The sequence below is a fragment of the Vidua macroura genome, chromosome 1, assembly GCF_024509145.1.
Source record: "Vidua macroura isolate BioBank_ID:100142 chromosome 1, ASM2450914v1, whole genome shotgun sequence".
NCBI lineage: Eukaryota > Metazoa > Chordata > Aves > Passeriformes > Viduidae > Vidua > Vidua macroura.
Genome location: NC_071571.1, coordinates 54,990,926 through 55,011,787, shown reverse-complemented (window position 1 = coordinate 55,011,787; position 20,862 = coordinate 54,990,926). Strand labels below are relative to the sequence as shown.

At 41.4% G+C, this 20,862-nt stretch overlaps 1 protein-coding gene across 7 annotated transcripts in view; it reads right to left on the bottom strand.

Annotated features, from left to right (window-relative positions):
• Positions 1 to 11,806, bottom strand: part of GOLGA4 (golgin A4) — a 72,450-nt gene extending 60,644 nt beyond the window's left edge. For all 7 annotated transcript variants that reach the window (XR_008440117.1, XR_008440118.1, XM_053995406.1 and 4 more), the window contains exons 1-2: positions 11,049 to 11,806; positions 5,190 to 5,285 (exon numbers count right to left, since the gene is read on the bottom strand). Coding sequence is in view for 5 of the 7 variants with exons in the window: in XM_053995406.1 (XP_053851381.1) it covers positions 5,190 to 5,285; positions 11,049 to 11,597 (645 nt within the window). In the remaining 2 variants the exon portion in view is untranslated. The remainder of the gene's footprint in view (positions 1 to 5,189; positions 5,286 to 11,048) is intronic.
• Between the last annotated feature and the right edge of the window lie 9,056 nt (positions 11,807 to 20,862).

Here is a 20,862-nt window from a genome sequence, read left to right as displayed (position 1 = left end):
CTGGGCTGCTTGCTGGTTCCTCCACCTTTTCCTTATCTGCTCCCGGGCAAGGAGAGGGGATGCTGTGAGCCGAACAGAACCAGCTTTACTAACATTTAGCTACTTAATACAATTCTCCAGCCCAAGGCCCCGCCACACTTGCTCTGCCCTGGGAGCAGGTCTAGGTTAGTGCCAGGATTTTACCCTCATGGAAGTTGCTTGCAACTATCGGGCAAGGGGAAAGCGAAAACCAACTCCCCCCCACCCCGCCCAGCCATAACTCCATCTGTCATATTACTGTACCATGATAAAAATTCTTAAAGGAAGCAGAGTCTAGGACTCTGCTATGGGAAACCTTGGGTCAAGGCAGTGAGGGAAACTTGTCTGACATGTGAGTGTCATGAAACTTGTCTCCATATGAGTGTGTGGGGAGTCAGCTCATTGGAGCTGCTTGTGGTGAAGGGGCTTCAGTCCCAGCAGCAAAAGCCTGGAGTGGTACAAGTGTGACTACCAGAGTGGCTCATGGGTGGTCAAACAGGAACGTTTCCCTAACAAACTGTGACATTACTCATCTTCTGTCACAATATTTAAGTCTTACTCTGTTTTTCTGCAAGTAAAATCCTACTGAGTAACAAATGTTTCTATCTTGGATAGAAAGCTGCAAATTAGGTAAAATGGTTGGTGAAGCCAAACACCAGATGACGTTACCTTCAGTATTATCAAAGGACACATAGAGTTATTGTTTAAATTACCTTTGTATTTTCAATATTCTGAACAGTTTTTGGAGTCCTCAAGTTTGGCCTAAATGAAGCAGCCTTACTTGATCTTTAAGGACTTTCTGAACTCCAGAAATGACTGTGTTCTTATTATTCCTCATCCCTCTAAAGAATTACCATGCTCAAATCTTCTTTCACAAGGATTCTGGTGAGTGGGGTGCAAAGGCCAAAGTACATGCAATTCCTAGATCAAACAGCTTCCTTAATATGCTGTGAAAGAAACCCAAAAATTTAACAGGGATCAGAGTTTGACCCAAGTCTCACTGCTCTGGAGATGGCAGTAGGTGAATATTATACATGTTACATGTGTATAATATGTTTGATTGACAAAAGTAATCATTACTCCCTTTCAGAAAAAGAAGAGAATCAGAAGTTCCAAATTTTGTATTAACCTGTTATCAAGCAAATTTGAAAATTCATACATCTTGTTAGCAAAGTGCATCATAGCATACGTGTATTTGTAGTATGTTAACACTTAAAAGCTTCTATAAGTGTACATGAGCAATTTTGCTGTTATATACCAGCACAGCAAGACAGAAGAAAGAGGATGAGACTACGAAACTTGTCTAAGCAGAAAGCCACCATTTCCCCATTTACTTCAAGTGGCTAGAAGATGTCAACTATCAGCTAAAGGTTTTGTTTCAACTCTTATTTGAGTTGAAGTCATTCCCCAGAGTAAAATATATAAATAAATTTGGTTATTTGTCCTAAGGGAATAGGAAAAACTGAAGAGCTAAAATTTCAAGAGTTTCTCTCTGCAATAAAGAAAGTCCCAAAATCTAGGAGAGCTGAACTGCACTTTCAGAAAGCTGTAGTACAGAAATCAAATAGGTCTTTTCTGGTTTGCTTTTCATTTTGATGAGCATCTAAGCATCCTGTATGTATCAGGTGTTATAAAAGACAAGTAGTTTAGATTCAAACTAGCCTATGCAGCCTCCAAAAATTAGTCCTAAATATCAGAAAGGAAAAAAAAATACAGATATATCTCAACCATTACCATCTTTGCAGGGCAACAGCTATTTAGAAGTACTTCAAATAAAGTATATGAATACAGAAAAGACACAGGAGGTACTGAAGGAGTATTATTTCAGCTTTACTTGTCGTGCTTTATTAATAACCAACATTAAAGAAATATTTCAACTAATTTAATAACACAGTCATTATACACCATTAAAGTGAGACTGAAAAGTACCTTGGCTAAGTATCTTTAGGTCTAAGTGCTATATATATTGCACTCTGCTGTCACTTCCGTAACACTCATTAGGATATCGGTGACATTTGGATGCATGACTGGTAGGTCACCCACAGCAATCTATCAGCTGCTTGCTCTCAGCTGATAGCAAACTAGCACTAGCTGTGTTATCTTCTGCAGTTGGGTCTTGTATACTTGTAAACAAGTATATTGTAGAACAAAAAGAACATTTTTAACTTACAGGAGCTATAGTGAATACAATTTATGCATTTCACCTCAAACTCTGTTCAAATGTCAATGTGGTAACAGTTTGAAAACTGAACACTATTTTTCCATATAAAAGAATGAGCCCACTAAATAAGCATATTTTAATAGTCTAGGGCTGTTTCAAACAGCAGCATACCAAATCAGAAAGCAATGGATATGCAAATTGTCTGATGAAGTTCTGCAGAAGTAGTTCTACCTCACAATGTGATCATGGTTTATGAGCTACTTGAAATAAGAGAATACAGAACTAGTCAGATGTCTGCCTTTTTCTATACATTAAAAAATTTTGAGGTTTTCTCTAATACTACTACTGGAGATTCACATTTCAAATATAATACAAGCTAAAGAGGAAAGCTGGCATGAAAAAGAAACTTACCTGGTATTATATAAATAGAGGATACAAGTTGTAGGTTTATTTTAAACTGATAGCATCTTGGAATCTTGAAATATTGAAGTATTTTTAAAATCTTCCTATTGTAGAGTATAAAGCAAGAATGTTGGCACACATGTTTTATTATAATTATTTTATCAGACTAATGATGTAATTTACAACTGTAACTAATTCTGAAATTATTTTTATTATGAAAATATTCTGAGACTAAACCAAAGATTTCATGTGTGATACTTGCAACTTGAATACTATGGAAGTTAAAATACAAAAACCTGATCTATTTAAAGACATACTAAAACATAGCTCATAGAAGAGGACACAAAACATACAAAAAAATGATGAAACACTAATTTTGCTTAGTATTCAGTACTAAAAGGCTTAGCAATTATTCATGTACTGCAAAAATGTTTTAGCACGCAATACTCCTCAACTAAATATTTTCAGTGTACTAAATGTTGTCCAACAGTTCACTGTAATGCCACTGCCACTGACATCTGCACATAAAACAACTGCCTAGTCAAATGAGGACACTGCAAAAAAATACCCTCCAAAAGACATAATGCATTCATATAATCAAGGCATATATTTTCAGTGACAATATGCAATATCTGCATCTTATTTAAGCATTGTATACTGCTGCTGAACTGAATTTTATGAAAATCTAGTCCAACAGATTTCCAAGATAATTCACTTTTAATCATACTTCCAACATTTATGAGAAATTTTTGGACAAATTAGATTTCTTGTTTTAATCGTTTAAACTTAATTTTTTTGTAAAATATTCAGTTTGATGTAAAACCAGTCCTTACAAAAAAAAAGAAAAAAAAAAGGTTTTCATCCCCTTAGGACTTCACTACTTCTTGAATTTCTAATTAAAGGATTGTTTCACAAGTAAATCTGTTATGGCAGCTCCCCTAAGACCAAGGATAACTGCAAATCTGACAGTACTTTAGTACCTCTGTTTCCACTCTTAATCTTATTTCTCCTTCTGCCTCTCTGGTCATTCCAGTCTAACCAGTCTATTTAGAGATTAATGTTCTTCCAATGCAACTTGGCATGTGCTATGGAGAATCCTTTGCTTCTCCAGTTTGTCTGGAACAGCACTCTGGAAATGGGAGTTTGTTGTGGACAACACATATCTAATGAAGTAAATGTAGTTCTCAATAGAAATCATGAAGAAAACCTTGGCCAAATCAGTTCTTTTGCACATTATACAATAAATAATTAAAAAAAAACCCCACAGGAATCAACTCTCAGTACCAACTCACTCTTTCTAGGCCACCGTAGTAGTTCTCATGTGGCAATATGCTATTTCTATACCCTGTATTAAGAACAGAAAACTCTCCTTACTGAAAAACTTAGTAATTTATCCTGGGTGATGCTGCTTACTAACATTCTGGAGCACCAGTTAATAGAAAATCTTTTCCCAAGGAGAGGGGGAATTCATTACAGATGTATACACACACACACACATATATTTTATATATATATATATATATATAACAGTAGAGAAAATAAGCATTTATTAAAAATTCCAAAATACAAACCAAAATCATGAGGTACTTTGCCTCTTTCCCTTCAATTTCTATTACTGCAGGAAGCAAACTGCCAAGCTGTAATCACTGATAGCATTCATGATGAAATCTATTGCAAATTTCAGGTATAGCTTATTATCTCCTAAAGAAAAAATGTGTTAAAAATTAACGTGGATTGTTCCACTGCAAGAAAACACATCCTTTTTTGTAGTAAAACAAAGCAACTGAATTTTCTGACAAGGACACAACATTTTCTCTGAAAAAGTTCACAGAATCTCAGAACCATCCTGCTTTATGCTACCAGTCTATGTCCATGTTCATTAAGTAAGGAAAATGTTTTGTTTATTTGTATTTGTTGCCTTTTTTTTTAAATCAAGTTGCTTCAAAAGAGCTATAGTACTTAACATGAAACAAGGTAAGTGCAGATTATCTTCTTCATTTGCTTTATTATGCACGTCAAGGTTATCCATCATCCTGATAAAGATTTTAATGGTATTTTATGACTGATAATTTAGACTCAGTTTAATTTTGTTGTTCAGGTTTTTTTTGGGGGGGAGAGGAGGTGAGGGAGGCTGGGTTGATTTTAAGTTTGGGGGCAGAGGAGAAAAGAAGTGGGGTAGGGGAAATAACTTTGAGTTTGATACTTATTACTGGCACTGTTAGAAACAATCACAAATGCTCTGTATTACCCTTTTGGATCATCCACCTCAAATTACCTGGATTCACCTAGCTTTTCAACCAAAAGTGGGACAAAAACAAAGTTAGTCTCTCTGAATATATCCTCTGTCCCACTACCTCACTGCGTTCACTTCGGGAGTAAGATTTTTAAGACCTGAAGACTTAAAGTGTTTCCTAATCTGGGGTTAATCACTACAGCTTAAAGATCTGTTTTATTACTATTAAACACTTTGGTATTTAACCAAAAAAACAGACAATTCATATCTCTAAAGACAGAAAATAGTGAGATTGAGAAATAAAAAAAAAGCAATGAAGGACATAAAGTTAGGTTTTTTAACCTGAAAAGCAGAGAAAAACAGTTCTCAACTGACCTCCTTGTCTGGCGTTAAAGTGCCTTCAAGATTCTGATCTGTAAATGAAGTTGTCCTGATTCTGTTGCCAGTTGATGGAGGGGATTTGGAAGGGACCTACAGAGAGATCATGTATATCAACAAGTAATACTATTAACTCCAGAACTAATTCTTCTGTATCATAATTTACTTCAAGAATTACTAGCTATATCATCTCAGTGAAGCCTAGTCTAGATCTTTTTAAAGAAAACAACTGTCTGCGACAAGTCCTACCTTACTAAAAAGTCCCCAGACTTTTTATTCATGTGTCATGAATCAGCCACAAGAACAAACAACAAAATGGGTTATTTCAATTATTTCTGACTATGGTCCTCTTAGACAGTATTTGAAAAACAAGCCTAATATTTTAGGAACATATTATATATTACAGTTGCTTAAGTTTAGTGATTTGACAGGGATTCAAGCATTTACAAGTAGAACAGAATCTGATCAAGAAATTAGAAAATTAACAACAAAAAAATTACACTAAGAAAAATTATAAACATTACATTTGTAATATTTATAACATTGAATCTAAATTAATTTAATTAATTAAACAATTAAAAAGGCACAAGAAATTGCTATATTTTTCTGATGTCAATATGTACTTGTTGTTCCTATCAGAACTAAACATCTATTCACAGATATTTTACAACTTCATTCAAATTGAGGTTTTAAAGTCACACCAACTCAAACAAACTACCTTGCCAGCCTCATCAAATCGCATCAAAAGCCAAATTTCAAATATAAAATTTCAGTATGAATGTAATGAGTAGTAAAGTATCAACAAGCAAATCTATACAAAAGAAAGTAATTAGCAAGATTTCTCATTAGGTATTGTGAAAGGCTGGAAGGATTGTGGACTCAAAATATTTCAGGCATGTGGCGGGAGGAAGGTCAGGCCTTGCTTTGATGACATGATGCCCTCCTGCACAGACCCCATCCCTCTGAACGTGTATCCCAGTCCTGCAGTGGCTGCCAATACCTGGCACACCAGAGGAAATGTGCCATACTCTGCCCCTGAAGCCCAAATCCAGGCCCAGAGTGGTCAGATGACCAGAAGTTCCACCTGGGGGAAGGGCCCTGGGTACTTAACCCAGGATATAAGGCAAGCACATGTATGTTTTGACCCTACCTCTTCTTGAAATGTCTATCAGCTGAACACTGCTGGAACCAGGAGTGGTAGCTATATTTGTTCTTTTTTCTATCAAAATTATTCTAAAATCAGTCATAGTTACAGGTCTGAAGAGGTACACCAATGTCCTAACTTGAAAATACTACTCAAAAGTCAAACAGCTTACCTAGTACCAAATAGCTATTTGTCATGAAAGTTTTATGTATTGCTGAAAATAATCATACCAAAGTATTCATAGGGTTTGTAAAAAAACCCAATCTATTCATGCTGACAGACTACTCTTCTTTTATTCCTACCCTCAATCTAACGCCAAGGTTTTAAAGATTATTTGAAAATCAATTTCCTTCTGTTTGGTGAGGGCCAGAAACATTCAAGGACACTTTGTCACTGCTTAGAAGCAGTATGAACACATCTCTTCACCCTGCCCTTAATGGTTCTACAGTTCTCACTGCTGCATTCAGACTTCTTACCAATTGACAGTCATTTCAGTGGCACTAAGCTTTGCAGCACAAATATTCATTGATCTTACGCAAAAACAGAAAAGTCTAAAACAGGACAGTATAGTTAAATTGGAAGGGTTCAACTTCCTGACCAGCTCAGGACTGACTAAAAGTTAAAGCACGGCTTTTAGAGCACTGTCCAAATGCCTCTTCAGCACTGACAGGCAAGGGTGGGGAAGGCACCAACCACCTCTCCAGGAAGCCTATTCCATGTTTTGGCCACCCTCTAGGTAAAAAAGTGTTTCCTCATGTTAAGTCCTAATCTCCCATGACAGACACTGTTTGAGTTACTCCTGCATGTTCTGGCACTGTGTACCATGGAGAAGAGCTCAGTACCTCCCTCTCTACTTCTCCTCTTCAGGAAGCTGTAGGGAGCAGTGAGGTCACCACTTCAGCCTCCGCCTCTCCAAACCAGACAAGCCCACTGCCCTCAGCGCTCCCTGCCATTCCTGCCAGCTCCTTCCCCTGCTTTGGTGTCCTTCTCAGGACATGTTCAAGGACCTTCACATCCTTTTTAAATGATGGGGCTCAGAACTGCACACAGTACTTGAGATGAGGCTGCACCAGTGCTGAATGAATTCAGTGGGATAATCACCTCTCTCGGCTGGCTGGTGATGCTGTGTTTGATGCACCCCAGGATGACATTTGCCCCCTTGGCTGCCAGGGCACACAAACTGCTGATCCCATTGAGCTTCCTGCCAACCAGCACTCCCAAACCCCTTTCTACAGGGCTGCTCTTCAGCTGCTCCTCTCCCAGTTCAGACTTGTGTCTGAGATTACTCCATCCAGGTGCAGAATCCGGCATTTGGTTGGTCTTGTTCAGTTTCATGCTGTTGGTGATCGCCCAATGCTCCTATCTGTCCAGATCCCTCTGCAAGGCAAAGCCTCTTGTCCCATGGGAGAATCAGTAGCACTTCCCAGTTTGGTATCATCACCTAACTATCTGCACATTCAATTGCAGCCTCCAGATCACTGATAAAGAGACTGAACAGAGCTGCCTCTAGACCTGAGCCCTGAGGAACACCACTGGTAACTGGTCACCAGCCAGATGTCTTGTTTGCTGCAATAATTTGAGCTCTTCAACCAGTGCATTGCATACCTGCTCATCCCACTCTTGGAAAACTTGTCTGGAAGAATACTGGGAAGGACAGTACCAAAAGCCTTTACAGAACCCAAAAAAATTACATCCACCACCTTCCCTTTGTCTATCAGGCAGGTGAACTTACTGAAGAAGGTTTATTAAACAGGACTCTCCCTTTGTGAACCCACATTGACTGTCTGATGACTGCAATGTTCTTTAAATGTCTTTCAACAGCATACAGCATCTTAATAATTTTTCCAGGTCCTGAGGTTAACTCTGTAGCTTCCTGCATATTCCCTAATGCCCTTCCGGTAACCTGGAATAATGCTGGCTAGACCCCAGTCAGCAGGGATCTCCCCAGATTCCCAGGATGATTGAGAGGTGTCCTACCATAACATCTGCTAGCTCCTTTAGTACCCTGGGTTGAATCCCATAGGCCTTACGAACTTATAAACATTCATTCAACTGACATAACTTGTCTGTTAAAATTTCAGTGTTCACAAATGGAAAGTCAATGTTCCTGCAGTCATGGTCCTCTGACTCAGGACCAGGCAGACCAAGGTATGTCAGTACTATTAAAGACTGAGGCAAAGAAAGTACCGACTGTCTCCATTTTTTCTTCATCCCTATTTGTCAGGTGACAATCTTGGACAAGTAGGAGTTTAAGACATCTGTAATTGCAATAGCACTTTTTTCTACCCTGTCAGCCATCAGAAAGAGATGTGTTCCTCAGACTGTGAGGGACAGGTATTCTCAATTTGACAGATGACATCAGTTAGCTAACCATTCATATGAAAGAGGAAGGGCTACAAACACCTCCTCAAAAAAGGAGGTTATATTTCTCAAGTTATACTGGAGAAATTTTACCTCCAGTTTACACCAGTCTTAAGTTAGTAAATTTAGTCTTGGACACTACAAACCAAAGTACAAATGTGAAGTTTTAGGTCTCAAAGTAAGGGATATGAGTAGAGCATAGAGGGTATTGAGCATAGTGAGTGAAGCCCCTCTACAACAGGGTGTAGGAAAGAAAAGAGCAAAAATTAATGCAAACATAAGTTTCATAAACTAAGAAATGGTAAGAGTTAGGAAAATTTGGTCTGAAAATGTTTTGACAGGAAAGAATGCATTTTAAGGATCTGAATTACTGATCTGAATAAAAGCAAAGGAAAAAAGCATATCCCACACTTTTTGCAAGACTACAGTATATTTTATAAGCCTCAAAATCTCACTTTTTCCTTCAGAGACTCTGTTTTCAAATGATACAAGAAGTGAGAAGACAAACTTATTTTACTTCTAAGATCAAATTTAACAATTTTCCCCAGTGTTACTTGAGAGCAACCAAAGAGTAAGAAACATTGCAAGACAACTATTTTACATGAAAATAAAAATATGTTGTAATTTCCTGCTTCTGCCTTTCCATTTATGTCAACCCTTGTGTTACATAATTTGCTCTGACCACAGTACAGCAGACTAGGTCTATAGACTAGGTATAATTTATTATAAGCTCTCATATCAGGTTTCAGAGTATTTGTCAACGTTAATTTTTCAAGAGCCAGATAAAGACTAAAGTATATTAAGCTGTTGGGTGCATATATGCACGTAAGCCCATATTTATTCAGTAGAATGGTTTTCAGAAAGTACCAACTCTTGAACACATGCATGGAGTATCCTGAACTAAGTGGATTACAATGCTGTCTGAAAGGTATCATAATTTAGCTGCTGCACATTGAAAACAGTAAATTCTGCAGATCAATCTCTTTTACACTGCACTGAAAGCTCACCACATACGGCAATTAAGACAGCACTCTAAACTGTAACTAGCAAAAACACACTTCACTAACTAGAGAAGGCACAGAATTAATACTATGGAAGGCCTTAAAGTAAGACTCAGCAAGCTACATAAAACTTCACAATAGATCCATTTCCAAAAATCTTACCTCTATTTCACAAATGAGTAATTCAAAGAATAGAACATAACTGTCAGCAGTTTTGAAACCATGGTCTAATACTGAGACTATGCAGCACCAAATCTCCCAGTGCATCAAATTACACTCAGATCAAGCCCAGGCAACTAATCACCAATTTGTCAAATTAACTAAATTACCTGTCTGTAGCTTAACATTCACAGGATTCAGAGTTTATATTAGTTTTTATACTTTTAGATTCCAAGATACAGAGGATACTTAACCTAGCAATGAGACAGACATTATCAGCAGACTTTGCCAATAGGAAGTTAACTCGCTGAAGTCTTTCTACCAAAAATTTGCGAAGAGAGAGTTTATTCTGCTTTGACACATGCATGAAATCATCATAACTCTTTTCTGGCCACTTTCACTTAGACAGATACTCTGCACACATGTCCTATCTAGTGTGTATTATTATCACTTAAAAATAGCCTTTACTAGAATACATTTATAATAACTTAGTGAAAGAAAGTACATGCAAGAGGAAAATGGCCAATTAAATTACGACTAGAACAAATAAATAAGTGCCTTGTTCTCAGATTTATATTATATTCTCAATTAATTTACAGTTAAGAAAAAAATGCAAGAATAAGGTTGAGGTAAGCAAACCAGCCCTCTAAGAGATGTTAACAGAAGGGACGTACAGAACTGAAAGAACAAGCATAAAAATGAGAGGAAATGATAACTAGGGAACTCAATGCTGGATTGTTATTCACTACTCACTAATGAAAGTATCATTACTTTAAATGCTAAGGAAAAAAAAACATTTGTTTCATGCTGTTCGATGTTCAGGCAAGAGATGGTTTTTACAGTCTTCCACAAGACAGCTTCTGTAGAGTGGACAAAACGAAGCACGGTTTCTGGCAGGAGGAGGATCCGTAAAAGCAAACTTAGATGACGAAGTTCTAGCGAAGCCGCCCCGCGCTGACAGCGACCCGAGCAGCGATTTCTGCCAGCCGACCGACCCCGGAGCCTTCGATCGGCCAGGCCTGCGCGACGCGACCCTCCCATAGCTGCGACGGCGGGGCCGGTCCGACCGACCCGCAAGACACCAAGGCCGCCCCGGGCGAAGCGCGGCCCTGTCCTGCCGGGTGAAAGGCCGTCACAACCTTCCACAACGGTCCGGCGGACACGTCTCCCAGCGTCCTCTCCTCGCCGTACCTGCGGTGGGAGTGAGCTCCCACGTCCAGCCGCTCCGCGCGGCAGCACCTGCTCCTCGCTGATCTTCTGCTTCAACTTCTTGAACATGGTGGCGGGAGAGAAAAGGGGATGAGGGTACGGCTTCCGGGCCGTCTGGTCAGGCGGCAAGGGGCGCCCAGAGGGCGGCGGAACCGATCTCCCCTCGCCCCGGCCCGCGGAACAACCTCCCCTCCGCCCCCGGACCCCTCTCCGCGCGGCACAGGCAGGCGCGACCGCTGCGCCTGCGCAGCCAACGTGGCGCCGAGCGCTTCGGCCCGCACGGTGTGCGGCGAGGCACAAACTTCCTAACGCAATGCCCGGTGCTATTCTTCCCACAACCCAGGCGGAGGTGTAGCCTGGCATTGCCTGGCCTACTTCCTCCATCTCTCCCGGCGAGCGAGGGAGACGGTACCGTCCAGGGAAATGTAGCAGGCGGAGGAGTGACCGCTTCTGTCCGGAAGGACGAAAAATAGAGCGGTAAAAGTTGCCGCCTCGCTGCGCCTTTCCGCCGCCGTAGCTGTTTGATTCCATACCTTAAACCCCGCCACGCAGACGCTTGATTTGCCAGAATGCTAACCCTCAGGGTCTGTAAGTCCTCGCGTGAGAATCTTCCTGAGTCAGTCAGCGATAGTGTCGAGGACAAGCTTTCACAAGCCGAAGAACCGGACAGCAAGGTAACAAAAAGGTGTTCGCTTCTAAGGCTTGTGAAAGCTTCCCACCAAAAAATGCCCAATAGCTGCTTTTTGAAGCTGCCTGGAAATCTATCTGCTAATAAGAAAGTCGCGACGTTTTTCTTTTGAGTAGCCTTCCGTTTGTAACCCTGAGATACACTGTTACAACTAAAGTACCATTGAAGGTGGAAAGGCAGTGTTTGCTACTTATTGTTGTTACTACTGTCTTCACGAAACTACAGCAGAAATGTTCTTGGCTGCTCAACGTTAAAACCTCTGGCTTTAGATCCCTTGTTGGATGACGTTTGTGCGTGTGTGTTCAGTGCTGCGAATGTAGATGCAGAGGGCTGTCAGCAGTAGCCAGCATTCATTCTCCAACAACGGACTATTTTGAAACTTACTGTGTTGACAGTGACATTGTATGAAGGCTAAAAAATACATGGTGCTGTTTGCAAGAAACGATGAACCACGCGTTCTTCTGTAAAGCTTCCTAGCAGGGAGGCTGTATGCAATAATCACAAATGTCCAGAAATGTTTTCACTGAAATACACTCCTGAAATCTCTAAATAATTTGGGGGGGGGGGGGGGGGGGGGGGGAAGTGGATAGGAAATGATTTTCCCATTTGTTTTACACTGACTAAAAAAAAAAAATCAAGATAAATCTACAGCAAAAATAAACTGGTTTTCCTAGGTTTTTTGTTACATGTTCATGTAGAAAAAAAAAACTTTTTTTTTAAACAAAATTTTTTTAGCAATCTGTTTAGTTGTAGATAAACTGTGATTGGTAGTGACCCTTTTGTTTGTGTGTTCCTGTTAAGACTACTGTAATAAAAAGGTCTTTGTTCATCAAAACGAACATTGAAAGAAAATAAGAATTTAAACTGAATAGAGAATTTCAGACTCTGAGAAGAGAAAGAGGAGAAAAAAAAGGGGGGGGGGTTTGATAAACAACAAGTATTCTGCTTAAGAATTGTGCAAATGCAGCTAGCACAGAAGACTGTGTAACTAACTATATACAAGCTAACTTTTAGGCCAAGGACAACCGGCAAAGAAGATAAGGAGCCTTCATCCCTATGACCACCAAGGGCAGAGAGAAAAAGGACCCCCTAGCAACCAATTGCACCGGCACAGAGTACATCGAGAGAAAATACGTCAACCGAAAAAAAGGGGGGACTATAAAAACAAAAAGGTCAAAGGGGGAAGGTGCGCCGTGGCAGAGTGGAAACTCCCCGGCCGCCCAGCGCTGTTTTTTGCTTAATACCGCTTGCTTAATAAATTCTTGTTAATTGATTTATCTATAATTAGCCTCCCCAATTGAATTTGTCCATAACAAATTTGGTGCCGTGACTCGGATAAGGGCAAACAGGCAGGAATTCCTAATCAGGGAGGCGCCCCGCTGCCTTTTCAGCGGCCCTGGTGCAGGCTTTTCCTTCTCGGGCCCTTACCGACGAACCTAAATTCGGTATTAAGCAAAAGGGATACCGGTAACCCCGTAATCTTTGTGCAGGAAGCCCGGGCGAAGACGCAGGACAGCGTGAGTATAAAAGTGGGATCCACTCGGTTGGGGTTGGGATCCCAGGACATAACGTACGAGACGTCCTTTTAGGACGAGGCAAGTGTGGACCTCTAAGTAGTGCGGTTTCCAGACCCCGAGAGGGGCTGGGCCACGAAGAGGGGGCTGCGAGTATGTGTGTGTGTGAAGGTGTCCTGGAAGATGGGACAGAGGAAAAGCAAGCCCTCTGATTCCATGGGGACGGGGACCCCGGTAAAGTTTCCCCAGATATCACCTGACAGTCCGTTAGGTTTAATAATAAAATCTTGGGATGAATACCCTTCAAGAAAAGGGAAGGATAGGGCAAAAATGATACATTATTGTATGGAAGTATGGGGAGGGAAACAAATCCGTGGTGATAATTTATTTTGGCCAGTGTTTGGAAGCTTCGAAGACTGGATTTGCCAGGCATTAAACATTTATGTAAATTCTAAAGAACCTTTTGATATGGAAGAGAGCAAGTACGCTGCTCTCTGGATAGTGGGGGAAACAAGAGCAAAACTTTTTGCCTTAAGCACCCAGGGAAAAAAAAAAAAAAGAAAAATAAAAAGCCTGAGGAGGTTCCAACTGCACCCCCTCTACCATACATACCTCCCCCTCCTCCACCTCCACCAGCACCACCAGTAGTCTACCCCAATTTAGATCAAGGGGGGGATTTTGAAAACCAGGAAGTAGAAATCCTGGAACCTGTCCCTGAGGAAAATCGTCGTGTTACTCGTAGCCTAACAAGGGGGAAAAGCGAGAGGGAAAGGCAAGCTCTATATCCATTAAGGGAAGTAGTTTTGGGAATGATCCCTAATCCTAATGCTGGTCAGCAGGGACAACCAGCCCAAATTCCGGGAATAGGTTATGTGGAGGTACCTCTTAATTCAGGAGATGTGAGGGAGTTCAAGAAAGAAATGGGACATCTATTGGAAGACCCCCTTGGAGTTGCAGAGCGGGTGGATCAGTTTCTGGGGCCCAACGTGTATACGTGGGACGAAATGCAGTCAATACTGGGGATTTTATTCACATCTGAGGAGCGAGGGATGATCAGGACAGCCGGTATGAGAATTTGGGATAGAGACCATCAGGCAGGACCCCAAGCAGATACTAAATGGCCTTTACAGCGTCCTAATTGGGATAAGCAAGATTCCCTGCATAGGACACATATGGCAGACTTAAGAACAATTCTTATCCAGGGGATCAGAGAATCAGTCCCTAAGGGGCAGAATGTGAATAAAGCTTTTTGTGAGAGTCAAAAGAAAGATGAGGACCCCACGGAATGGTTAGGACGGCTCCAGAGATCTTTTCAGCTGTACTCCGGAGTAAATCCTGACACTCCGGAAGGACAGATGTTGTTAAAGACCCAGTTTGTGGCTAGAGCCTGGCCTGATATTAGGAGAAAATTGGAAAAGATTGAGGATTGGCATGGTAGAGGCCTGGATGAATTGTTGCGGGAAGCTTAGAAAGTGTATGTACGGAGAGAGGAGGAAGGACATAGGAAACAAGCAAGAGTGATGATGGCTGTGGTACGTGAAGGGCAGAGGGGAACGCTTAGTCAGTTCCAGGGAAGTAAGCCGAAGGGCCAGAAGGTAGAAGAAGGGAGAAGAGAAAAGGAGAGTGGACAAGGAAGCTGCTTTTATTGTGATAAGAGAGGGCATTTTCGGCGGGAATGCAGAAAAAGGTTGGCAGATGAAAAGCAATTCAAGGAAGATTGAGGGGGTCAGGGGCTCTATTTGCTGGGGACCCAGGAAAAAACAGAGCCCCTGGTAAAACTAAAAATTGGTCCCCAGCAGCAAGAATATGAGTTTCTTGTGGACTCAGGAGCTGAGAGATCAACGGTTCAAACCCTTCCCTCAGGGTGTAAATTATCAAGAGAAACAATACAGGTAGTTGGGGCAAAAGGGGAAGGAAGCCTTTAAAGTGCCTGTAATCAAAGACGTGATTTTTGAAACCAGCTCCAAAATAGGTATAGGGTCACTGTTGTTAGTTCCAGAGGCTGACTATAACTTACTGGGACGAGATTTGATGATTGAATTAGGAATTGGAATCGACATAAATGACAAGAAGCTAAATATTAAATTATGTCCTTTTCGGGTAGAGGACGAACAGAAAATTAACCCTGAAGTGTGGTATACCCCAGAAAAAGCAGGCTGATTGGACATAAAACCTTTTGAGATAATATTAAGAAATCCTGAAGTCCCAGTTAGAGTTAAGCAGTACCCAATTCCAAATGAAGGAAGGAAAGGGGTCAAACCTGAAATTGAAAGATTAAAAGCACAAGGGTTATTAGAACCCTGCATGTCCCCTTTTAATACTCCTTCCTGTTAAAAAACCCGATGGGAAATACCATTTGGTACATGACTTAGGAGAAATTAACAAAAGGACTGTAGAAAGATTCCCTGTAGTAACTAACCCTCATACTTTATTGTCGTGGGGACAGGACATTTTCATGCTCATTATCCCAATCGTGGTTTCTGTTCCCTGTTCTCAGTTTGTTTTGTCTTCCTTCCCCCCCCCCGGCTGGCTGCTGGCTTGCTGCTTGGCTTGCTTGCTGCTTTTGCTTGCTGCTGGCTGCCTGCTTTGCTGGCTCTGTTTTCCTCTCTTTTTTCTCTGCTTTTCGCTGGCTTGCTTTTTTGCCATTTTTTTTTTCCTTTTCCCCGGTTTCCGTTGTTCCCTTCCCCCCCCCCCCCCCCCCCCCCCGCCGAAGACATCGGACCTACTCTGTGCAGGAGCTCCCCCGGGGTCTGCGAAAGAAGCTCCGTACCCTCTGCGGCGAAGAGAGATACAGCTCAACCCCCTTGGACTGGTGAAAACATCTGTGGTCATCTTGGGCTATTTCTCTTGTGCTGGGGAGTGTTTTTTGTTGTTCCTTAATAAACAAGTTTTTTCCACTTCCCCTCTGAAGGAATTCCTCCCGAACCCGGTGGTGGGGGGAAGTTGCGGAGGGTTTGGTTTCCTATAAGGGGCTCCTTTGGAGGTGTTTTCCCCTAATTTGTCCTAAACCAGGACATTTATTAAGTCAGTTAGGCCCCGAAAATCAGTGGTATAGTGTTATAGATTTAAAGGATGCATTTTGGGCATGTCCCCTTAAAGAAAGTTGTAGGAACTATTTTGCCTTTGAATGGGAAGACCCAGACACCCACAGGAAACAACAACTCCGTTGGACGATACTCCCACAAGGGTTTACAGAGTCCCCTAATTTATTTGGCCAGGCACTGGAGCAGCTGCTTACAGATTTCAGTTGAGAGAAGGGGCTGTCCTGATTCAGTATGTAGATGACTTGTTAGTAGCTGGGAAAGAAGAGGAAATTGTCAGGGAAGAGAGTATAAGATTACTCAATTTTCTAAGCCTGAAAGGACTCAAAGTGTCAAAATCCAAATTACAATTTGTGGAAAAAGAGGTGAAGTATCTCGGACATAGACTGAGTCAAGGAACGAAGAAACTAGACCCAGAAAGGGTTAAGGGAATCTTAGCTATGCCAGGGCCAAGGACAAAGCGGGAGGTTAGACAGCTGTTAGGATTGTTTGGGTACTGTAGACAATGGATAGAGGGATTTAGCGGGAAAGTAAAATTCCTATATGAGAAACTAACAAAAGAAGGCTTGCTTAAGTGGACTCGGGAAGATGAGGAAAAACTACAGGACCTCAAGGCAGAATTAGTAAATGCACCGGTTCTCAGTCTTCCTGATTTAAAAAGGCCCTTTTATAATATAAAACCAGATGATAAGGTGTTAATAAAAACCTGGAAAGAAACCTCACTAATCCCAAACTGGGAAGGCCCCTATGTTGTTTTACTTACTACAGAAACTGCAGTCAGAACCGCTGAAAAGGGATGGACACATGCGAGCCGAATAAAGGGACCGATTACTGCTGCTGCTGCCAAAGACCCCTGGAGAATAACCAGCCAACCCGGAGATCTTAAGGTCACATTTAAGCGGACTTAATGGACTCAGTAAAAATTGTACAAACCAGCTGGTATAGTGAGATATTGGATTATGGATATCCTATAACTGATGATTTTAGAGTCTATTGTACAAATAAGGATTGTGATTGTTACCCTTTTGTATGCTATATTTGTAAAATCTGCCAGGAACGGTGGTGGGTCCATAGTTATAGAGGTACCCCTCCTAGGGGTATTTGTAAAGGGTGTTACCAATTAGAAAGAGAACTGACAAAGTCAGTCCTAGAGATTGGAGAAGAGAACGGGACCCTACCAAGGGAATCCCAAGAGTGGTGGGAGGTGTTTACTAAGGGGGCTAGGCCTGAAAATTGTTGTTACCACTCTAATGAACCAATTCCCCTAATTGTTCAAATTATAAAAGGGAATTGCCGGAAGACTTTACCTGGAATTCAGTGTAATTCACCGCAAGTGAAGGATAAGAATTGGGAATCATTCAAAAAGAGGCAGCAAAAACAGAGTAAGGGTCCTTCTGAAGAATATCCTTGCTGCCGAGAAGATGGTACACCTCGCGGCTCGAAGCAACTGGGTCGGCGAGCGAGGCAGAGGGATAAGAAGCAGTGGAGGAAAAAGCCCTCAAACTGGGACAATTCAAAGGTATTTCAAGAACTGCCTCAAGATACTGATCTCCCAAGGGTAAAGGTGAGCCCGGCAATAACATGTCAAACCAAACAGTGGGAAGGGGGAAATAATGATAATCAAGTTCTGGGGCGGTTTGGACTCCACCCTTGCTGGCAAATTCTGTACATATTAGTTATATGTTGTACCTGGCCTGTACAAGGGGACTATGCACACCAGCCATTTAATTGGACTCTGACCAAAATAGACCAAGGGAAAGTTGTTAAGCAAAATGCCACCACTGTAGCTCCTACTTTTTTAGTTACTAATGAGGACTTGGTGAACTCTGTGTGGGGATGGAGTAAACCTGACTTCCACGCTATCTATTGGTGTCCTAGTTCCAGTCCTGGGAGGGGGTATTGTAATTACCCTGGGGAATATCTGTGTGGATATTAGGGCTGTGAAACCATAGCAACTGCCTGGGCTGTCACCCATCCAGATAAATTTTTACAGGTCTCATGGTATCCTAAAGGATGCAAAGTTCCATGGTATGGCACTCAAGGAGAAATTCTGTATATGGGGAATTGCAGGTCCTTGAAAATACAGGTGCTCAACCCCCTGGACCCAGGATGGCTGGTAGGAAAAACTTGGGGAGTAAGGTGTTGGGAACCGGGTAAGGATCGTGGAGGTTACATTCAAATAAAAAAAAAAGGAAATCCTACCACATGATCCTCTACCCATAGGCCCTAACTCTGTAATTGCTGAGGAGAAGTTAACCGAGACAGCTATAGGGACCAGTGACACCACAATGCCCGGAAACGGGACCCTCATACTCCCGACCCCGGATCCCCAGCAAAGTACCCTTTGGAAACTTATGCAGGCAGCATACCAAGTCCTCAATGTAACACGACCTAACATTACTGAACAATGCTGGCTGTGCTTTGATATTAAACCTCCTTTCTATGAGGCAGTAGGGCTCAATGAGAAACCCAAGCGAGTTAATGGGAGCAATCTGCCACAATGTAACTGGAAAGACCCCCCAAACCCAAGGGATAACGTTAGCAGCAGTAACTGGAAAGGGACGATGCATAGGGAGAGTCCCGTGGCAAAAGAAACATTTGTGTAAAACAGTCAGTAAAGCACAGCATAAGAGTAACCCGGCAAAATGGTTGATTCCAGCCAAAAATACTAAATGGATATGCTCCAGAGGGGGGCTTACACCCTGTATTGCTCTTGACCTATTCAACGAAGTCTCTGAGTTTTGCATACAAGTGGCAATAGTCCCTAAAATCATTTATCATCCTGAGGAATATGTGTTTAATGCTCAAGTCACTTCTGAACATCACTTATCAAAAAGGGAACCCTTCACAGCCTTGACAGTGGCTACCCTAATGATTGTAGGTGGAACAGGTGTTGGCACCGGGGTGGCATCATTAGTAAAACAGAATCAAGAATTTAATTCCTTGAGGATTGCTGTAGATGAAGACTTAGCCCGCATTGAACAGTCGATCTCAGCCCTTGAAAAGTCTGTAAGATCCCTGTCAGAGGTAGTATTACAAAATCGTAGAGGATTGGACTTAATATTCTTGCAACAGGGAGGATTATGTGCTGCCCTTAGGGAGGAATGCTGTGTGTATGCAGACCACACGGGAATTGTGAGAGATACAATGACTAAACTAAGGGAAGGCCTCGAATGGAGAAAGAGGGAGAGAGAGTCACAGCAAAGCTGGTATGAGACTTGGTTCAACAGCTCCCCTTGGCTTACCACGCTACTATCAACCCTTGCAGGTCCTGTGATATTGTTGTTACTAGGTTTAACTATCGGACCTTGCATTTTTAATAAAATCATAGACATTGTAAAAGGAAGACTAGAGGCAGCTCATCTAATGCTTATTAGGGAGAGGTACGAAGCATTGCCCAGGGACTCAGAAGTAGATGAAACCCTGGTTTTAAGCTACCAAGAGTTAAAGCGTTTTAATGAACAAATTGGTAAAGAGAAAGAGGAGGGATTGTAATAAAAAGGTCTTTGTTCATCAAAACGAACATTGAAAGAAAATAAGAATTTAAACTGAATAGAGAATTTCAGACTCTGAGAAGAGAAAGAGGAGAAAAAAAAGGGGGGGGTTTGATAAACAACAAGTATTCTGCTTAAGAATTGTGCAAATGCAGCTAGCACAGAAGACTGTGTAACTAACTATATACAAGCTAACTTTTAGGCCAAGGACTTCCCTATGACCACCAAGGGCAGAGAGAAAAAGGACCCCCTAGCAACCAATTGCACCGGCACAGAGTACATCGAGAGAAAATACGTCAACCGAAAAAAAGGGGGGACTATAAAAACAAAAAGGTCAAAGGGGGAAGGTGCGCCGTGGCAGAGTGGAAACTCCCCGGCCGCCCAGCGCTGTTTTTTGCTTAATACCGCTTGCTTAATAAATTCTTGTTAATTGATTTATCTATAATTAGCCTCCCCAATTGAATTTGTCCATAACAACTACTATGCATAGTTCAGATGACACCGGTGACTTGCACACTCTACTGATTTTTGGTGACAACTGTTGACTTCAAACACTTTGAAAAAAGTTAATCTGAACCTAAAAGCTGTAATAGCCAGGTAAGTATCTTGAAAATTTGTAGAGTATCTTTCCTGTAGGTTGAAACAGAATTATAGGAAAAAGTCACCAGGACTAAAAGGACAAAACTATCTGAATAGCAGTCCATAAGGAAATAAGATAAAATGGGCAATTAAGTTTATTGCATCCATAAAAATTCAATATTTTCTGCTTCAGTGAGGTAGCTTTTGTTTCCTCTAACTATGACATGTAGCAGCATGGTGGTAAAATTCAGAGATTATCAAGTGAGAGGAGCATTGTCTGGTGAATGCTTTGGGAAACCCTTTAACAACTTTCAATAATCTAATAAATCCACTACCCTCTCATACCTGTGTTCTCTATTACAAATGCTACCTCATATTCTCTTTTTCTGTTCAGATTACTCTTCTGATTTAAACCTAGATCACTAGATGTAATATGTGAATTTGATGGACAGATGCATAGTTGAAAGGACACTAGCTCCT